General features: G+C 38.7%; 1 protein-coding gene across 7 annotated transcripts in view; it reads left to right on the plus strand.

Annotated features, from left to right (window-relative positions):
- HECTD4 (HECT domain E3 ubiquitin protein ligase 4) overlaps nucleotides 1–14,419 on the plus strand; it is a 170,887-nt gene that overhangs the window by 52,311 nt on the left and 104,157 nt on the right. For all 7 annotated transcript variants that reach the window (XR_008703547.1, XM_055550472.1, XM_055550473.1 and 4 more), the window contains exons 2-7: nucleotides 930–1,447; nucleotides 4,935–5,024; nucleotides 5,654–5,784; nucleotides 9,078–9,186; nucleotides 9,870–10,008; nucleotides 12,909–13,079. Coding sequence is in view for 6 of the 7 variants with exons in the window: in XM_055550472.1 (XP_055406447.1) it covers nucleotides 930–1,447; nucleotides 4,935–5,024; nucleotides 5,654–5,784; nucleotides 9,078–9,186; nucleotides 9,870–10,008; nucleotides 12,909–13,079 (1,158 nt within the window). In the remaining variant the exon portion in view is untranslated. The remainder of the gene's footprint in view (nucleotides 1–929; nucleotides 1,448–4,934; nucleotides 5,025–5,653; nucleotides 5,785–9,077; nucleotides 9,187–9,869; nucleotides 10,009–12,908; nucleotides 13,080–14,419) is intronic.

The following is a 14,419-nucleotide window of genomic DNA, read 5'->3' on the forward strand; positions in this document are numbered from 1 at the left end:
TTAATATGCTTGCTTCAGGAGTGCCTGCCTTTATTTGCTGGTTATAACAGTCTATTCATCTTAACTTAGTCAAACTTCCGGGTATAAACTCTTTGCATCATAAATTTAGTTTGAGTCTTTATCTTAGTATCTATTTCTTAGTTGATTGAGGTTTTATTATTTCCCCAGCTGCTGAAAATCTCAAGGAGATCTCCTGATAATTGTATGTTTTTGGAAAGAAAATAGTGGTGGTTCTGCTATCAATGAGAACTGTATAAATCTATTTATGATGTCACCAATTGAAATAATGGATTAACAGTAGTAAGAGTGGAATGCTCCTCAAGCGGAGAGAATAATAATCAATCATTTATTAATAGATATTTTAGATTTTGAAGATGAAACTTGTTCTATTTTTATTGACAGTCTAATTGGTAATAGAAGTTAGAGACAGATTTGTAAATTGATTGAATAAATATTTATGCCTCAGCTTTCTAAGATAAGTTATTCAAATTAACTTTGACTTCCATATTTAACTATTTTCATGATTCAGGTTCTAATCTCACTTTTAATAGTAACATTAGCAGAAATGCCAAGAAAAGAAAATCTCCATCAACAGCCTGGCTTTATAGCACACATTTTCATATTTGGTCACAAAAGATTTTTTGATGTGGACCATTTTTTTAACTTTTAACTTTAAAATTTTAATTTTAAACTTTAATTTTGTATTGGGGTATTGCCAATTAACAATGTTGTGATAGTTTCAGGTGGGCAGCAAAGGAACTCAGCTATATATATACAAGTATCCATTCTCCCCCAAACTCTCCTTCCATCCAGGCTGCCGTGATGTGGACCACTTTTAGATACCAGTGGATAGATTTACTCTTATCATAGATGAGAGTGATGGTGGAAGCAATACATATCAACTTCCTCTCTACTGGTTCTTTCCTTAGATTTTAACATTTGAGACCAAGAACCCAACGGAATTAGCAGAACGTCTGCGCTCTGTTTGTGGGAATCAGAGCAACGCCTATGCCCGCCTGCTGGAATATCGCCTGAATGCCTTGCGAGGACTGTGGAATGCCCAGCGCCAGCTGGCCTTGGAAGAACAGCATGAAAGGGAGAGTTCAGGTGATGAAGAAACTTTGGCCTTGCTCAAACGCCAGGGCTTGTTGCAGCAACCCGAGCAAGCTCCCTTCACATCAAGGATGGGGCTCCTGCTGGTCTTCCCCCTTATTCAGTCCCAGAGTAGAACAGACCCCTCTCTCTGTAACATCACTGCTGAGGTGCTATTGAACTGCCTTCGCGACTGCCAGCCTTTGAGCCTGACCAAGGAGCCTGCTGACTGTCTCAATGGAATTGAAACTTTGCTGTGCTCCTGGCTAGAGGAGACTTCTGACACAGGCCGACACATCCCACATAAGCAAAAAGAAAATGCTGCTGCTGCCCTCGTGGCTTTGGCATGTGCCAGGTAAGGAAAATCAAAGGTACCCCCTGGTGACCTTGTGACGGCTGCTGCCTGGGTTGGGTGAGTGAATGAGAGAGCAAGTGTATTTGATGGAAGTCTTAACATTCAGAAGTCCTTCTTTGTTTTCAGTATTGAATTTCACAGCCTTGACAGTGCCTAAGATGTTTTCAGCAAAACTTGGCACGAGGAGTTGGAGCTGGAACCCAAGTTCAAGGTCTTGCTTTGTGTTATATCATGATAACAGCTTAAACAGTTTAAAATGGAGAATTAACACTTGCCATTATCTACTTACCCTTAGATGATTTGTGTTTTACATCCAGTGGTTAGTGGAGGATGTTATATCTATATTTCTCCCAGAAGGACAGTGAAAAAAATGTGTAGAGCATTTAAATTTTTTTGTGTCACGTGTCTGTAAGGAGTGTGTCAGTGAATGGGTTATTACTCACCTGGACTCGGTCACACAGATATGGTCACAAATTATATTTCTGGACCTTGATGCTTGGCTCCATCAATCTGATTGAAAGATCTCTCTGTGTATGTATACATATATGTGTGTGTGTGTGTGTGTGTGTCTGTGTGTGTATAAGATTTTTAATAGTGTACTCTCCTTCGCATGTAAGTTGATGTCATTGATAACCGTCAATAAAAAATATTCTTGGAGTTACTTTTCCAGGAGAGGATTTCTTACAGTCTCCTGCTCAGTAAACTGTTGATCCCTCTCACATATTTGTGAAGAAAAGGTTCACTGCCTTTGCTTTCTTCTAACCTAATTGTCTAGGGACCATTAGGACCATGGTCTGACAGGTTAATGTTCTAATCTGTCCCTCTCCCTTCAAAATTTTTTCTTTGATTGAGTTCTTCCTTTTGTTAGCAAAGCAAATGTGGGTAACTTCTTGGAGGATTACGAAGGCCTTAGACTCCTTCCTCTATTTTTATGGATTCAAAGTTGACCTTCAGATGGTTCAATCTCAAGCTGCTTTTAAGGCAAAATGGCACCAACACTATTGTCAGTTTCTTTGCCCTGAGCAAACTGTCATAGCCTACTTTTAGATCCTGGAAGACTGTAGTTGATTATGGAAATCCTGACATGAGCTTAATTCTGGAGACATTATTGGGTGGTACCAAAATAAGTTTCCCTGTAAGGGCTTTATATTGGATTTATTTATTAATTTTTGGATATGCAGAAGACAGTTTTGAGCCCTAAATAGATTTGTTATTAATGCAAAAGTCCTACTTTGGGAAATTTTTCTGTCTGTCTTTAGACAGATTTAGGATGTTTGGAATAATTACCAACTCTTTACTTTCAGATGTTTTAATAAATATGGGGTCATAAAACTCACTTTTTTATTGTGCCCTAATTTAGTCTGAACCAACAGATGATTATTGAAATTGCTTCGTGTACTTGAGATTCCAAAGTCCATCCGGCAGAAATGAGTGTTTTTATTTTCTTCTTCTTGGATGTGTGTGTGTGTGTGTGTTGTTTTTGTCTTAGATAGTGCCTACATTCTGTTGCTAATATTATCACCTTGTCTGGACTTTATTTACCTCAGAAGTCATATGCTTTTCAGGGTTGGATCATCTCTTTTAATGACGTGTTTAGGAGCATATTATTGAACTTTTGAGATTGATGCTCTCAAAGACAGAACAGTGTTTCCAAAAAATTATTTTGAAGATATTCATTCATTTCAATTAGCTAACATTTATTGAACACTTCTGATGTGCCAGGAACCTTGCTAGGTCTTAGAGAAATAGTGACTCACAGTGGGTGACTCATGATCTCTAATTTTACAGTTGAGTAGATTGCATTTTGTCAATCATTATTGCTCATTTACCACAGGCAAGGGACTCTTCTAGGCAGTAGGAACATAGCAGTGAACAAAGTAGATGGTCCCTAAGACTGCAAAGTTTACGTGAGAGAGAGACAGACAGCTAGCAATGAATGAATGTATAGGATAATTTCCAGAGAAAGATATTCATAGTAAGAAGACAAATCAGGATATTTTGCTAATAGAGAATAACTTAAGAGGAGGTAGAGGCCAGCATTAGCTAGAGATGCCAGGGAAGACCTTACTGAAGAGATAACATTTGAGCTGAGGCCTAGACAGTTGACACAGAGCCAGCCACACAAAAAAGCCAGTAACAGGGAGTTCCAGGCAAGAGGAGCAGCAAGCAGCACAAATCTGATCATCTTCCTGTCCTTGGGGTAGCTGAGGGACAGCAAAGTGAGCAGGGGGCTGGAATGCAGTGGTAGAAGGGGAGGTGGGAGAGGAGGGTCCAGACCATGTTGGGGCTTAGGAGCCATGGACGGAGTCTAAATTTTACTCTAATGTCTGAATCTGGCAGCCAGTAATATCTTACAGTTGGCTTACTGGTTTTAAATATTCCAGTGCGCCCTTGCCCATTAATTTTAACCTCGTTGTAACCCAGGAAGGTATCCTTGTTGGACAGATGATGAAGTAAAAACCTATAGGAGTTTGGCAACAGGACTGAGATGATGCCGCTGGTGAGTGCCAGAGCCTGGTTTCGGAGCCTAGGGGTCTTTTCTCCCAGCTCGTGCTTTTACACTCTATCTGCTGCCTCCCTGCCATTATGGTTCTTTGGTTTTGATTCTTTTGAACACCAGAGATAGGGAAGGGGACAATTAAGAGGAGGACTCTAGGCCTCCTTGATCCTCTGTTGGGTATTCCATTTCTTGTGAGGTTTAGGCACATGATACCTAGCAATTAAAGCCTTGGCTAAGAGAAATAAGGCAGCAGTCTAAAGTCAGCCCATCTGATACCCATGATCATTTAGTTCAGGAAATGTTCTTAAGGTGATTTATACTTGGGATCTGGCCAGGTAAGTCTTGTGCATCTTAAAAGCACCTTCTTTTAGATCCTGCTGACTGGATTACAGACTTCCCAGGCCTTCAAGCCTTTGGAACCAAAAGGAAATCAGGTCTTTGTGAGCTCTGCAAACATTACAATCACATACTTCACAGCAGGGGAAAGCAGAAGGAATACCCTTCAGCACAAAGTATTATTTGAATGTTTTTCTTTTTGGTCATATTTAATGTGATGGGGGTTGGTGAGATGTAAAATGGATGAACTTAACAAAGATATTAAAAAATTTAAGCCTGGAAATACTGCTAGACTTTAAATATAACCTCTTCCAATGAAATCTCTCCTCTAGACTAGAGATTGACTTGATGAAAGAGTATCCAGTCATAATCACCACCTGTTCTTTGTGCTTGAACTTTCTGTTTTGAACTTACATGTTAGGGGGAGATAATTTACTTTTGCAAATACTAGAAGAACCAGCATGGTAAGAGGCAAGTATATCTGATATTTTGTACAGCACATCTACTGACTGGCAGCATGTGTACATGCTCAGTTGCTCAGCAGACACAGACTTATTTTGGAAGCTTCCCATGTGATTAATAACATTGACATCAACAACCTTATTATTTGACATTTCAATTTCAGTGATTTTCTGTTCCGTCTGTTTTTAGGGGATCATTGAAAACTTTTGTTCATACAGTCCATCTATTACAGAAACAGACTGATTTAGGGTCCCTGCCTGTAGCCGATGTGCTGTATAGGTAAGCTGTCACTTTGGATCCTCACCCTCCTCCTACACAAGTGAGCCTTGAAAATTAAAGCTCTTCCAATAAGTAAATTGCTAAACTCTTTTTTTTTTTATCAATTAATGATCATGTTTTTAAGTAAGTGTGCTATTCTAATCATTGTAAGTAAGAATTTTGTTTTTTCCTTCTGAGAAAAGCATGTTGTTTTTCATTTTTTAATTTTAGTGGATTAAAAAATGCAATAGCTTGTCTTGAATTTTTATTGTAGATTTCAAGATGATAATATGTTAAGATATAAAGTAAAAAAGTGAAAGTTGTTCATAATTTCCCTACTCAAAGATAACCACTCCAAATGTTGTATGTATTTCCTAGTTCATACCCCTCTCTCTCCATCCCTTCCTTTCTCTCATACATGTATACATGTAAAATATATACATTTTTACACACAGCTACAAATTTATTATAAGCACCACTTCATAATTTTTTAATGTAAAAATATAAGTTTCATGAATGTCTTTTCAGATACATAGTATTTGTGTAGAACTATTGTAGTTTTCTGCTCTTTGAGATGGTAAATTGACTTTTATCTTCTTGCTGGAATGGATCGTGTTAGTGTCTTTTGATTCTCTCCCTCCCTCTTTTAGGCTGTTGCTTTTGGAAGGGGGGCCCGGATCCCCCTCCTGTTTGCTTGGTGGCAAACATATAGTATCCTGGGGGTATGAAGACATGCTGCCCGCACCAGATAGCAACACTGGCTCCAGTTCTGAAAATAAAGGTAAAGCAAGGGTTTGCGTCCTGTGATTGAGATTAAGATATGAAAAGAGTGGTTTTAGATCATTGTGGCAAACGATTTAGATATGACTCTGTGTTCCTTTTAATTAAGAGCTCAAGCTTCCTATACAGTGTGTTCATTGTCTGCTTTATCAGTAAAAGTATAAAAGCTGATACTGAGTGAGGTAAGAAAATGGATAGGTTTTACTATCGCAAGGGAAAAGGATCATCTGTACAGTCCTGCCAATGAGGCATGAGTTACTTAAATTGATTCCTGAGTATTTAAATTTGGGCATGGGAGCCTTAAGTTGAATTTTTATATCCACGAGTAGAGTATCAGGTCTTGCTGCCTGATTCTGTTTCTTTGAGTAATTTATTGTGTGTGTGTGTGTGTTGGTGAGCCCTCTTGTCCTAAAAGCAAAAAAAAAAAAAGATTGTTCAAAGGAGCATGAATTATGAAGTATCTCCTTTAAACAAAGGAGATTAAAATGTTTTTACACAGTTTCACAACTATTACATATCTGTTTACTCTGTGATCTCAGCGAAAATGGCAGAAGGTCTCTGAAATGTCCTGCAGTTAACTGACTTGCCAGATGAATTAGGCCTCTTTCTTTCTTTGGTGGATGTACTGACCAGTGTGCCGTGGCACACACAGCCCATGAGGCCAGTACACCCTTTTTATAGTCTGTGCCCTGCTGCTTCCACATCTGGAGTTGCAGCCTTGCAACGAGTCCGCCTTGCTTCCAAACCTGTTTGTTATTGTAGATGGTACTTGTGATTATATCATTAAATATTGCATAACTGATAAAAGTTAAGAATTTTTAAAAAAAACCCTAGGAAGTCGTTTCCATTTAGAAATGGAATGCTTTAGAACGATCTCTAAGAAATTGACATTCTCTAAGAATTTAGGGTGGGATTCAGAGTCTATTCTCCCTACCCTTTCATTTCATTCTCTTGATGGGGGCAATTTTCTCAGATAACCGTAGGGGCATGGGGTGCAGTCTCAGCGATGACCACCCCCCATCTCTTGTCTGGTGCCTGTGCCTTTTCATGGTCCACTGTTTATTCCAGATGGTCATGCTAAAGTGATGAGAGGAGCAGGCAAGACTTTGGGATGTGAGTTACTACCTTCACTGACTCAATTAGAGTCAACAGGAGAAGTGAAAACCTGCAGTGCCCAGGAAGTTCTTAAACATTATGAGCAGAAATAAACAAATTCATATAAAACCAAAACCCTTTTCTTCACTCTCTCCTTTAGTCCTTTTGGGCTTCTCAGGTGGTGCTAGTGGTAAAGAACCCACTTGCCAATGCAAGAGACATAAGAGACATGGGTTTGATCCCTGGGTTGGGAAGATCCCCTGGAGGTGGGCATGGCAACCCTCCCCAGTATTCTTGCCTAGAGAATCTCACAGACATGTAATTTCTCACTGAGGATGATGGTATCAAGCTGATCTGTATGCCCTTCAGTCTCTTGTACCTTTGGTTTTGCTTCTGGCTAGAGGATGTTTTTCTTATAAAAATTTAAAATGTAATCTTATTTAACTTTTAATACTGGAAAAATTCAACATACACAGAAGTTGAAAGAATTCTATAGTAAATTCTATAGTAAACACTCAGCTTCAGCAAGTGTCAGCTCTGGCCCATCTTATTTATTGTTCTGTCCCCTTTACTCCCACTCCCTGTCAAATCCATACTCATAAGGCCTTGACCTTAATCTAAATAGTGGTGAATAAGTGTCTATTTATAAGTTGTAAGTTAAAATGTTTAAGGAATGAAATTAGTATTTTTAAAATGATGACCTACTTAACCGTTTTTTGAAGAAGCAGTAGGAACAAGTCTCAGTTATCTGAATCTTTAAGATAATCACATGTGGATGTGCATGTGTGCTGTCGCTTCAGTCGTGTCTGACTCTTTGCAGCCCCATGGACTGTAGCCCACCAGGCTTCTCTGTCCATGGGATTCTCCAGGCAGGAACACTGGAGTGGGTTGCCATTTCCTTCCTCTAGAGGATCTTCCCAACCACATACTCAGTACCAATTTGAGTGCTGTGACATTGAATTTCCTCTAATATGACAAGTAGTAAAGAAACTCCACTTAAACATAGTAAGTGGATTGATTTTGAAAATAAGCACAACGTTTTATTTATATGTTCTTTATTTAAGGTAAATTCTCTAGAATGTTTTAGTAAACCATTTACTATCATTCAGAGAGAAACTTTGTTTTAGCTTGGGGAAGATATACCAAAAGGGAAATATATTGCTGTTTTTAAATAGAAGCAATATTATACTTTTGTACTGTGTCATTCCAGAAATTTGAGCTTCCCAGTGGCCCAGCAGTAAAGAATCCATCCACAAAGCAGGAGACATGGGTTCAATCCCTTGATCAGGAAAATCCCCTGGAGGAAGGTGTGGCAACCCACTCCAGTATTCTTAGAGGATCCCATGGACTGAAGAGCCTGGTGGGCTACAGTCTGTAGGATCATAAAGAGTCAGACATGACTGAAGCAACTGAGCACAACACTCCAGAAATTTAAAATTAGGATCTCTTGATGGAAAATCCACAAGGAGCAGATTCTGGTTCAAATTATCATTAGTCTATCAATATAATATCATTTGCCGTTTAAGGGGCACTAGCTTTGTACCAGAGAACAGTATGGTGTTTGCTTATATTGTCTCACTCAACCATCACAGTCACTCTTAAGGTACATACTATCTTCATCTTAGAGCTGCAGAAACTGAAATTCAGAGAGGTCCAAAGTCAACTAATGAGTGTCCCAAACTCTTGAATCTTCTACCTTTTTTTATTATGCACTCCTTAGGGAAAGTATTGTATTCTTAGTCATTTCAGATTAGAGTTAGGAATGAATTTTTGCTATTCAGAAAGAAAAAAGAAAAATCTTTTGCAGACTGAACCAGATTCTCCTGATAATAACTGTCTGACCTCTTTCCCTGATCTTGGTCCCTAACCCTACATGCATTTTGAAGTTTGATTTAGGGGTTCGAGCTGTCTTCCCTGGAAGTCACACTGAAGCACTTACTTTATTATTATTATTTTTGGCTGTACTCCACAGCTTGTGGTGATCTTAGTTCTGAGACCAGGGATCAAACTTGGGGCCCTGGCCATGAGCATTGAGTCTTAATCACTGGATCACCAGGGAGTTCTCAAGAAGCACTTATTTTAAAAGTGGGAAATTATCTTTCACTCAGCCTCCTAATGGCTTTTTCATTAGAAAAAGCACATTTATAATTTCATTAGAAAAAGCGTGTATATAATTTACCTGTGAAAAAACGATTTCAGATGCTGACTTGGGACGCTGTCTCACGGCAGATGGTCTTTACCTGTATACTACTAACTCAGTTGGAAGAGGAGTAAGCAAATTGGGGTCTGGATTACATGGTACTCTCAGGTCAGTTGCATGGAACTTGCTGAATAATTTGGCTGGAACATTTTCCTCATTACGTAAATCTGTGGTGAAGACACCTGGGAGTGCGTGCTAACTCCCTGTAGACTGACTAGTGACTAAACAAATTTGAATGACTTCATACGATTCTGGTTTTCTCTTATTGTCACTTTCTTTTCCTGGTTCTATTAATGCATTTCAGCTTTGTTTTTGACTCTATAAAAATTGAGTTTGGTAGCCTAAGATCATTGTTTGTAGCTTCTAGCCAAAAATCCCTCCATGATCAGAATTTCTATATTAGTGACTTCTCCATGTCAAAAAATGGGTATATTTCTAGTTAAGTCTCTTTGTCCTTGGATTTGACATTGGATCAGCAGTGATTTTTTTTTTTTTCAGTTGAGATATAAGATCTATGAATTGCTGCCAAAAGAAACCACAGTTTGAGATCCTTATGTATATTTAATTAGATTGTTTCCCCAACCTTTTCTCCTCTCCAATTTGTTGTGGGAAATTAATATTTGCCATAGTTTGTCAGTCTCAAAGTTAATATGTTTATTCTCCTTCAGATGTTTTGTATACTTAATCATTGAAAAGAAATGAGGAGGAAAATATAGTTTTGTCTGTGGTAGCTCATTGTCGGGTATCAGACCTGACCTGCTGACTTAGCCTGTGTACCTTTTCCCCCACAGAGGTTTTGTGTACTGCCGAAACGAGGAGCTGGAACCAGGATGGCTTGCTTTTGGCAGTGGCAGTCTTCTCCACCGGCCTGTATCTTTTGACAATAAACCTCACTCCCTTTTCCAGGTTATTGACCAGAATACCCTTCAGGTAAACAGAATACCAAGGCTCTGTGTTTTATATTTTGGAGATGGTAAGCAAAGTTCGTGACATGATCAGAAGGAATAATACAGTTGATACCTTGGGTTCGTTTGGGTTTTTCCTTAAGATGTTACAGAAGTAGTTTCCTGCCAGAGTGACATCCTTTTACTTGTCATTGTTTTGGGCATTCTGTTTTTTCTCTAGTGTCTTAAGTTTTCCTATATGATCTGAGTGAATGTGCTGTTAGAGTTTCTAAGGCCAAAGACAAACTTTTTTTTTTAGTTACTTTTTATTGGACTACAGTTGCTTTACAACAGTTGCGTTAGTTTTCTATTGTACAGCAGAATGAATCAGCTATATGTGTACATGTACCTCCTCTCTTTTGGATTTCCTTCCCATTTAGGTTGCTACACAGAGCACTGAGTACAGTTCCCTGTGCTATACAGTATGTCTTCATTAGTTATCTATTTTATACATAGTAACAATAGTATATACATCAATTGCAGTCTCCCAAATCATCCCAGGACAAACTTTTTTGATTTAAAAAAATTCTAGAGAGTCAAAGATGGTATAAATACCAGCTTTTTTTTTTTCCAACTAGATCTATTTTGAAAAGAGTATTTCCCTTATTCAGTTTGTTCTAAACAGCCTTTCTGTGGGAACAGGAGCTTTGAAGTGAGTTTAGATAAAATCATCATGTGCCCAGGATCGAGCTCATCCATAGTGCTCTCGTAGCACTCTGTGATGTCACTTGCCACATTGTATTGAAATCACCTACTCTCGTGTGGAACTACTCACCAAGACCGCACACACCTTTAGTTTTGGACACTGTCTTACTCATATTTGTGTTCCTAGAATGTAGCCACAGCACTTGATTGATGATAAGGATAATAAGCTTGTCTCTCTGTGCCAGGCCCTGGTTTGGGCAATTGACATGTACTACCTGGGAGGTATAACTACGGCAGTTTCATCTTACAGTTAAGGCAGCTGAGGCTAGGCACATTGTAAGCATCCAGTAAGTGTTTGTCCTTCAGTGGAAGAGTGAGCTCAGAGAGATTAAGTATCTTGGCACACAGTAATGGCAGCAGGAGGACTTGAACCCATCCACTCTAGGGTCTGAGTTCTTGATGCTACAGCTTTCTGCCTTTCAACCAAATTCAAACACAGCAGTTAGAGTTGCCATCTGTGGCGTGAGCGCCCTGAGAGTAGTCAGAGCCAGGGCTTAAGTGAGATGTTGCACCTTTTCTTGTCTGCCTCTCAGCGGTGTTTTTCCTGGAGTTGTCACCATTGCATCTCCAGAGCAGATTGGAGGTACTCAGAAATTGTTAGATGAAAAAGTGGATAAATAGAGGCCATATTAACTCCATTTCCTATCAGTAATTCAGATAGATGAGAACACTGCCTGTATTTATTTGCAATGGAGTTATAAGCTAGGGAATTAAACAGATGTTAAATCTTAGAATGTGATTTACACTTGAAGTAATGTTAGTATCCTGTGTTCTCGTAAAAACTATTGTCCAAGAAAGCACTGTTCACTAACTAGATATGTGCATTGGAACAATTTGGGAGTGGCTTAGGCCACTCAGTGACTTCCCTGGTGGCTCAGATGGTAAAGCGTCTGCCTACAAGGCGGGAGACATGGGTTCAATCCCTGGGTCGGGAAGATCCCCTGGAGAAGGAAATGGCAACCCACTCCAGTATTCTTGCCTGGAAAATTCCATGGATGGAGGAGCCTGGTAGGCTACTGTCCATGGGGTCACAAAAAGTCAGACACAACTGAGCGACTTCACTTAGGCCATTCAGTAGCTGTTAACTTTATAGATTTATTGGCATTACATATTTCAAAGTGTAGTTACAGCAACTCCATGACTTTTTAAACTTTTGAGGTAGACAAAACAAGCCTGGAAAAAAGTTCGTAACATGAGTTCAGGGGTCAAAAGTAACCTGAGGAAAACTAGTGATTCACCCAAAGAAATGGAGTAACTGAAGGTCATTCTTACTGTTCCCTGAAGGAACCTGACCATCTCTAATTATTTCTTTTTGGGAATTTTCAGTTCTGCTCCTATTCTTGGATTTAAAAAAAAAAAAGCAGGTTTCTTGATTCTTATTTTCTATTATTTTAAGTGCTTTTCTCTGGCAATAAAAATTAGTATATAACTGCACACTTAATGTGAAATGATGCAGAACTTTATTCATTATACTTAAACAGAAGGATGTTTGCTATTAGAAACACATGCCTTCATGTCTAATGTAGAGAATGGCTGTTTGTCTCTTTCTTCCTGATGGACATGGTAAATTTCAATAAGGTCTCATGTTCTAAGTTAGGAGCTTGTATGTGCCTTCATCTGGCCTTTCTCCTCTTTCTTCTTTGCTTTCCCTCTTGTTTTCTTCTTGCCTTCTCTTTTTGTTTCCTTCCATAATTATTAATTTTTGAGTTAGACTCTAAATTAGGTGCTGGAAGTATAAAGATGAATAAGATATAGTTCCTGTCCTTTACATATAATAAAGTCTTAAATTTATTTACTAAGGAAATTTCAGAAAGTACTATTTCTCTAAGACTTTTTAAAAAATAAATATTTGATAAAACACACATGCAAAGCAGATTTAAAGTGTTTAGTAAATACTTTTTTTTCCTATTAAAATGTAATTTGAATTAATCTCAAGGATCTTTTAATATGTTGCATGGCTTGTTGTATAAAGTTTTATATATTTGTCATGTGATTTTCATGTATTATTCTTAGAGATAAATGTCAGTTTTATTTTGATCAGGAAGCTTACTGAATTCTCTTCTTTTTTTTTTTTTTTTTTTCCCTGAATTCTCTTCTTGGACTTAATGGCATTCATGATGAATTGATAGAAACAGAATTTACATGTCACACTAATGAAGTTTTCCTCTCTTTCTTGTCCAGGTGTGTCAGGTGGTGCCAATGCCAGCCAATCACCTCCCTGTTGGCAGCACTATGAGCACTGTGCACCTTTCTTCAGATGGCACTTACTTCTATTGGATCTGGTCTCCTGCCAGCCTAAATGAGAAAACACCTAAGGGACATTCTGTCTTCATGGACACTTTTGAACTTGTGGTGAGTTTCACTTTCTCATCCTGTGTCTTTGCAGAGACATTTTTACTTGCTTTCTTTTTATGTTAGTGTACAAGGGACCTAAAAAACTTGGAGTACTTGTGCAGTATATTCACTCTTGCCTCAAGATTGGTTTTTCTCTTGGATGTGCTTTGAAGGTTTCTTTATTTGGAGTTGTATGACACAAGTAAAGCCAGGCGTTTTGAAGGTTAATCTAGCAACAGAATGGAGATAACAATAGTTAATATGTAGACAGTGGGGTTTTTAAGGAGAAATGCTCATGAGCTTGCTGGAAATTTGGAACTAGATTACAGTAGCAAGATTGTGTCTACAGATGGATATTGGGAGTCTCCAAGAGAGAGATGATTGAAACTGTGAAAGGCAATCATTCATTCATTCAGTAGATATTGGCAAAGTATCTACTGAGAGCCAGGCACAGTGGTGTTTAGGTGGTGGGAATACAGTGATGGGCAAGGGAGTAGGATCCTTGCTCAAATGGAACTTGTATCTTGACTAGTGGGTGGGTTGAGTGGTGGTGGGAGAGAGACAAAACTTCAACCATAATCGAGTGAACAAATAAATGGACAACATAATTTGAGGTAGTGAAGGAAATACAGTAGCTAACCAAATGAGGGAGTTGGGGGTAGGGGAGGGAAAAACATTCTAGGAAAAGGAGACTACAAGTGCAAAAGCTCTGTGGTGGGAGCAGGCATGTGTGTTACAGGAAATGACAGAGTGGATGAGTGCAGAGAGCAGAGCTTGAGACGAGGAGAGACTGGGAACTATGAGAGTCCAGATCTGCACTGTCCAGTGCAATAGCCAGTAGCCACATGAAGCCATGGTTTAATTTAAACAGAAGTTTAAAGTAATCAGAAATAAATACAGTTAAAACTTTAGTTGCTCAGTCACATTAGCCACGGTTCAAGTGCTCAGTAGCCACATGTGGCTGGCTAGTGGCTACCATATTGAATGTCAAAGATAACATTTCCATCATTAAAGAAAGTTCTATTGGACAGCACTGACACATCTAGATAGTATTTGTAGAGACTTGTAAGAGAAAAAATTGCTCCAAGCCAGGTTCAACAAAACCTTTTTTCATGATGTAATTTAACAGCCTCCTTCTGGGAAGAATTTTAGTCTTCCTGGGAAGGGAGAAAAAAAGGACACTGAAGCAATTTCTAATAAACTTTAATGGGGTTAAAACTTGTTCTGGGAAATCAGTCATCCATCCTGCAAGCTAACTATCAGTTTAGTAACCTTTCAGTATACATTGTTCTTTTTCTATTATCTAGTTTCACAGTATTCTCAAAAAATGATCTTTTCTTATAAAATGTCTTAGCCAG

Source organism: Bubalus kerabau, chromosome 16, assembly GCF_029407905.1.
Source record: "Bubalus kerabau isolate K-KA32 ecotype Philippines breed swamp buffalo chromosome 16, PCC_UOA_SB_1v2, whole genome shotgun sequence".
NCBI lineage: Eukaryota > Metazoa > Chordata > Mammalia > Artiodactyla > Bovidae > Bubalus > Bubalus kerabau.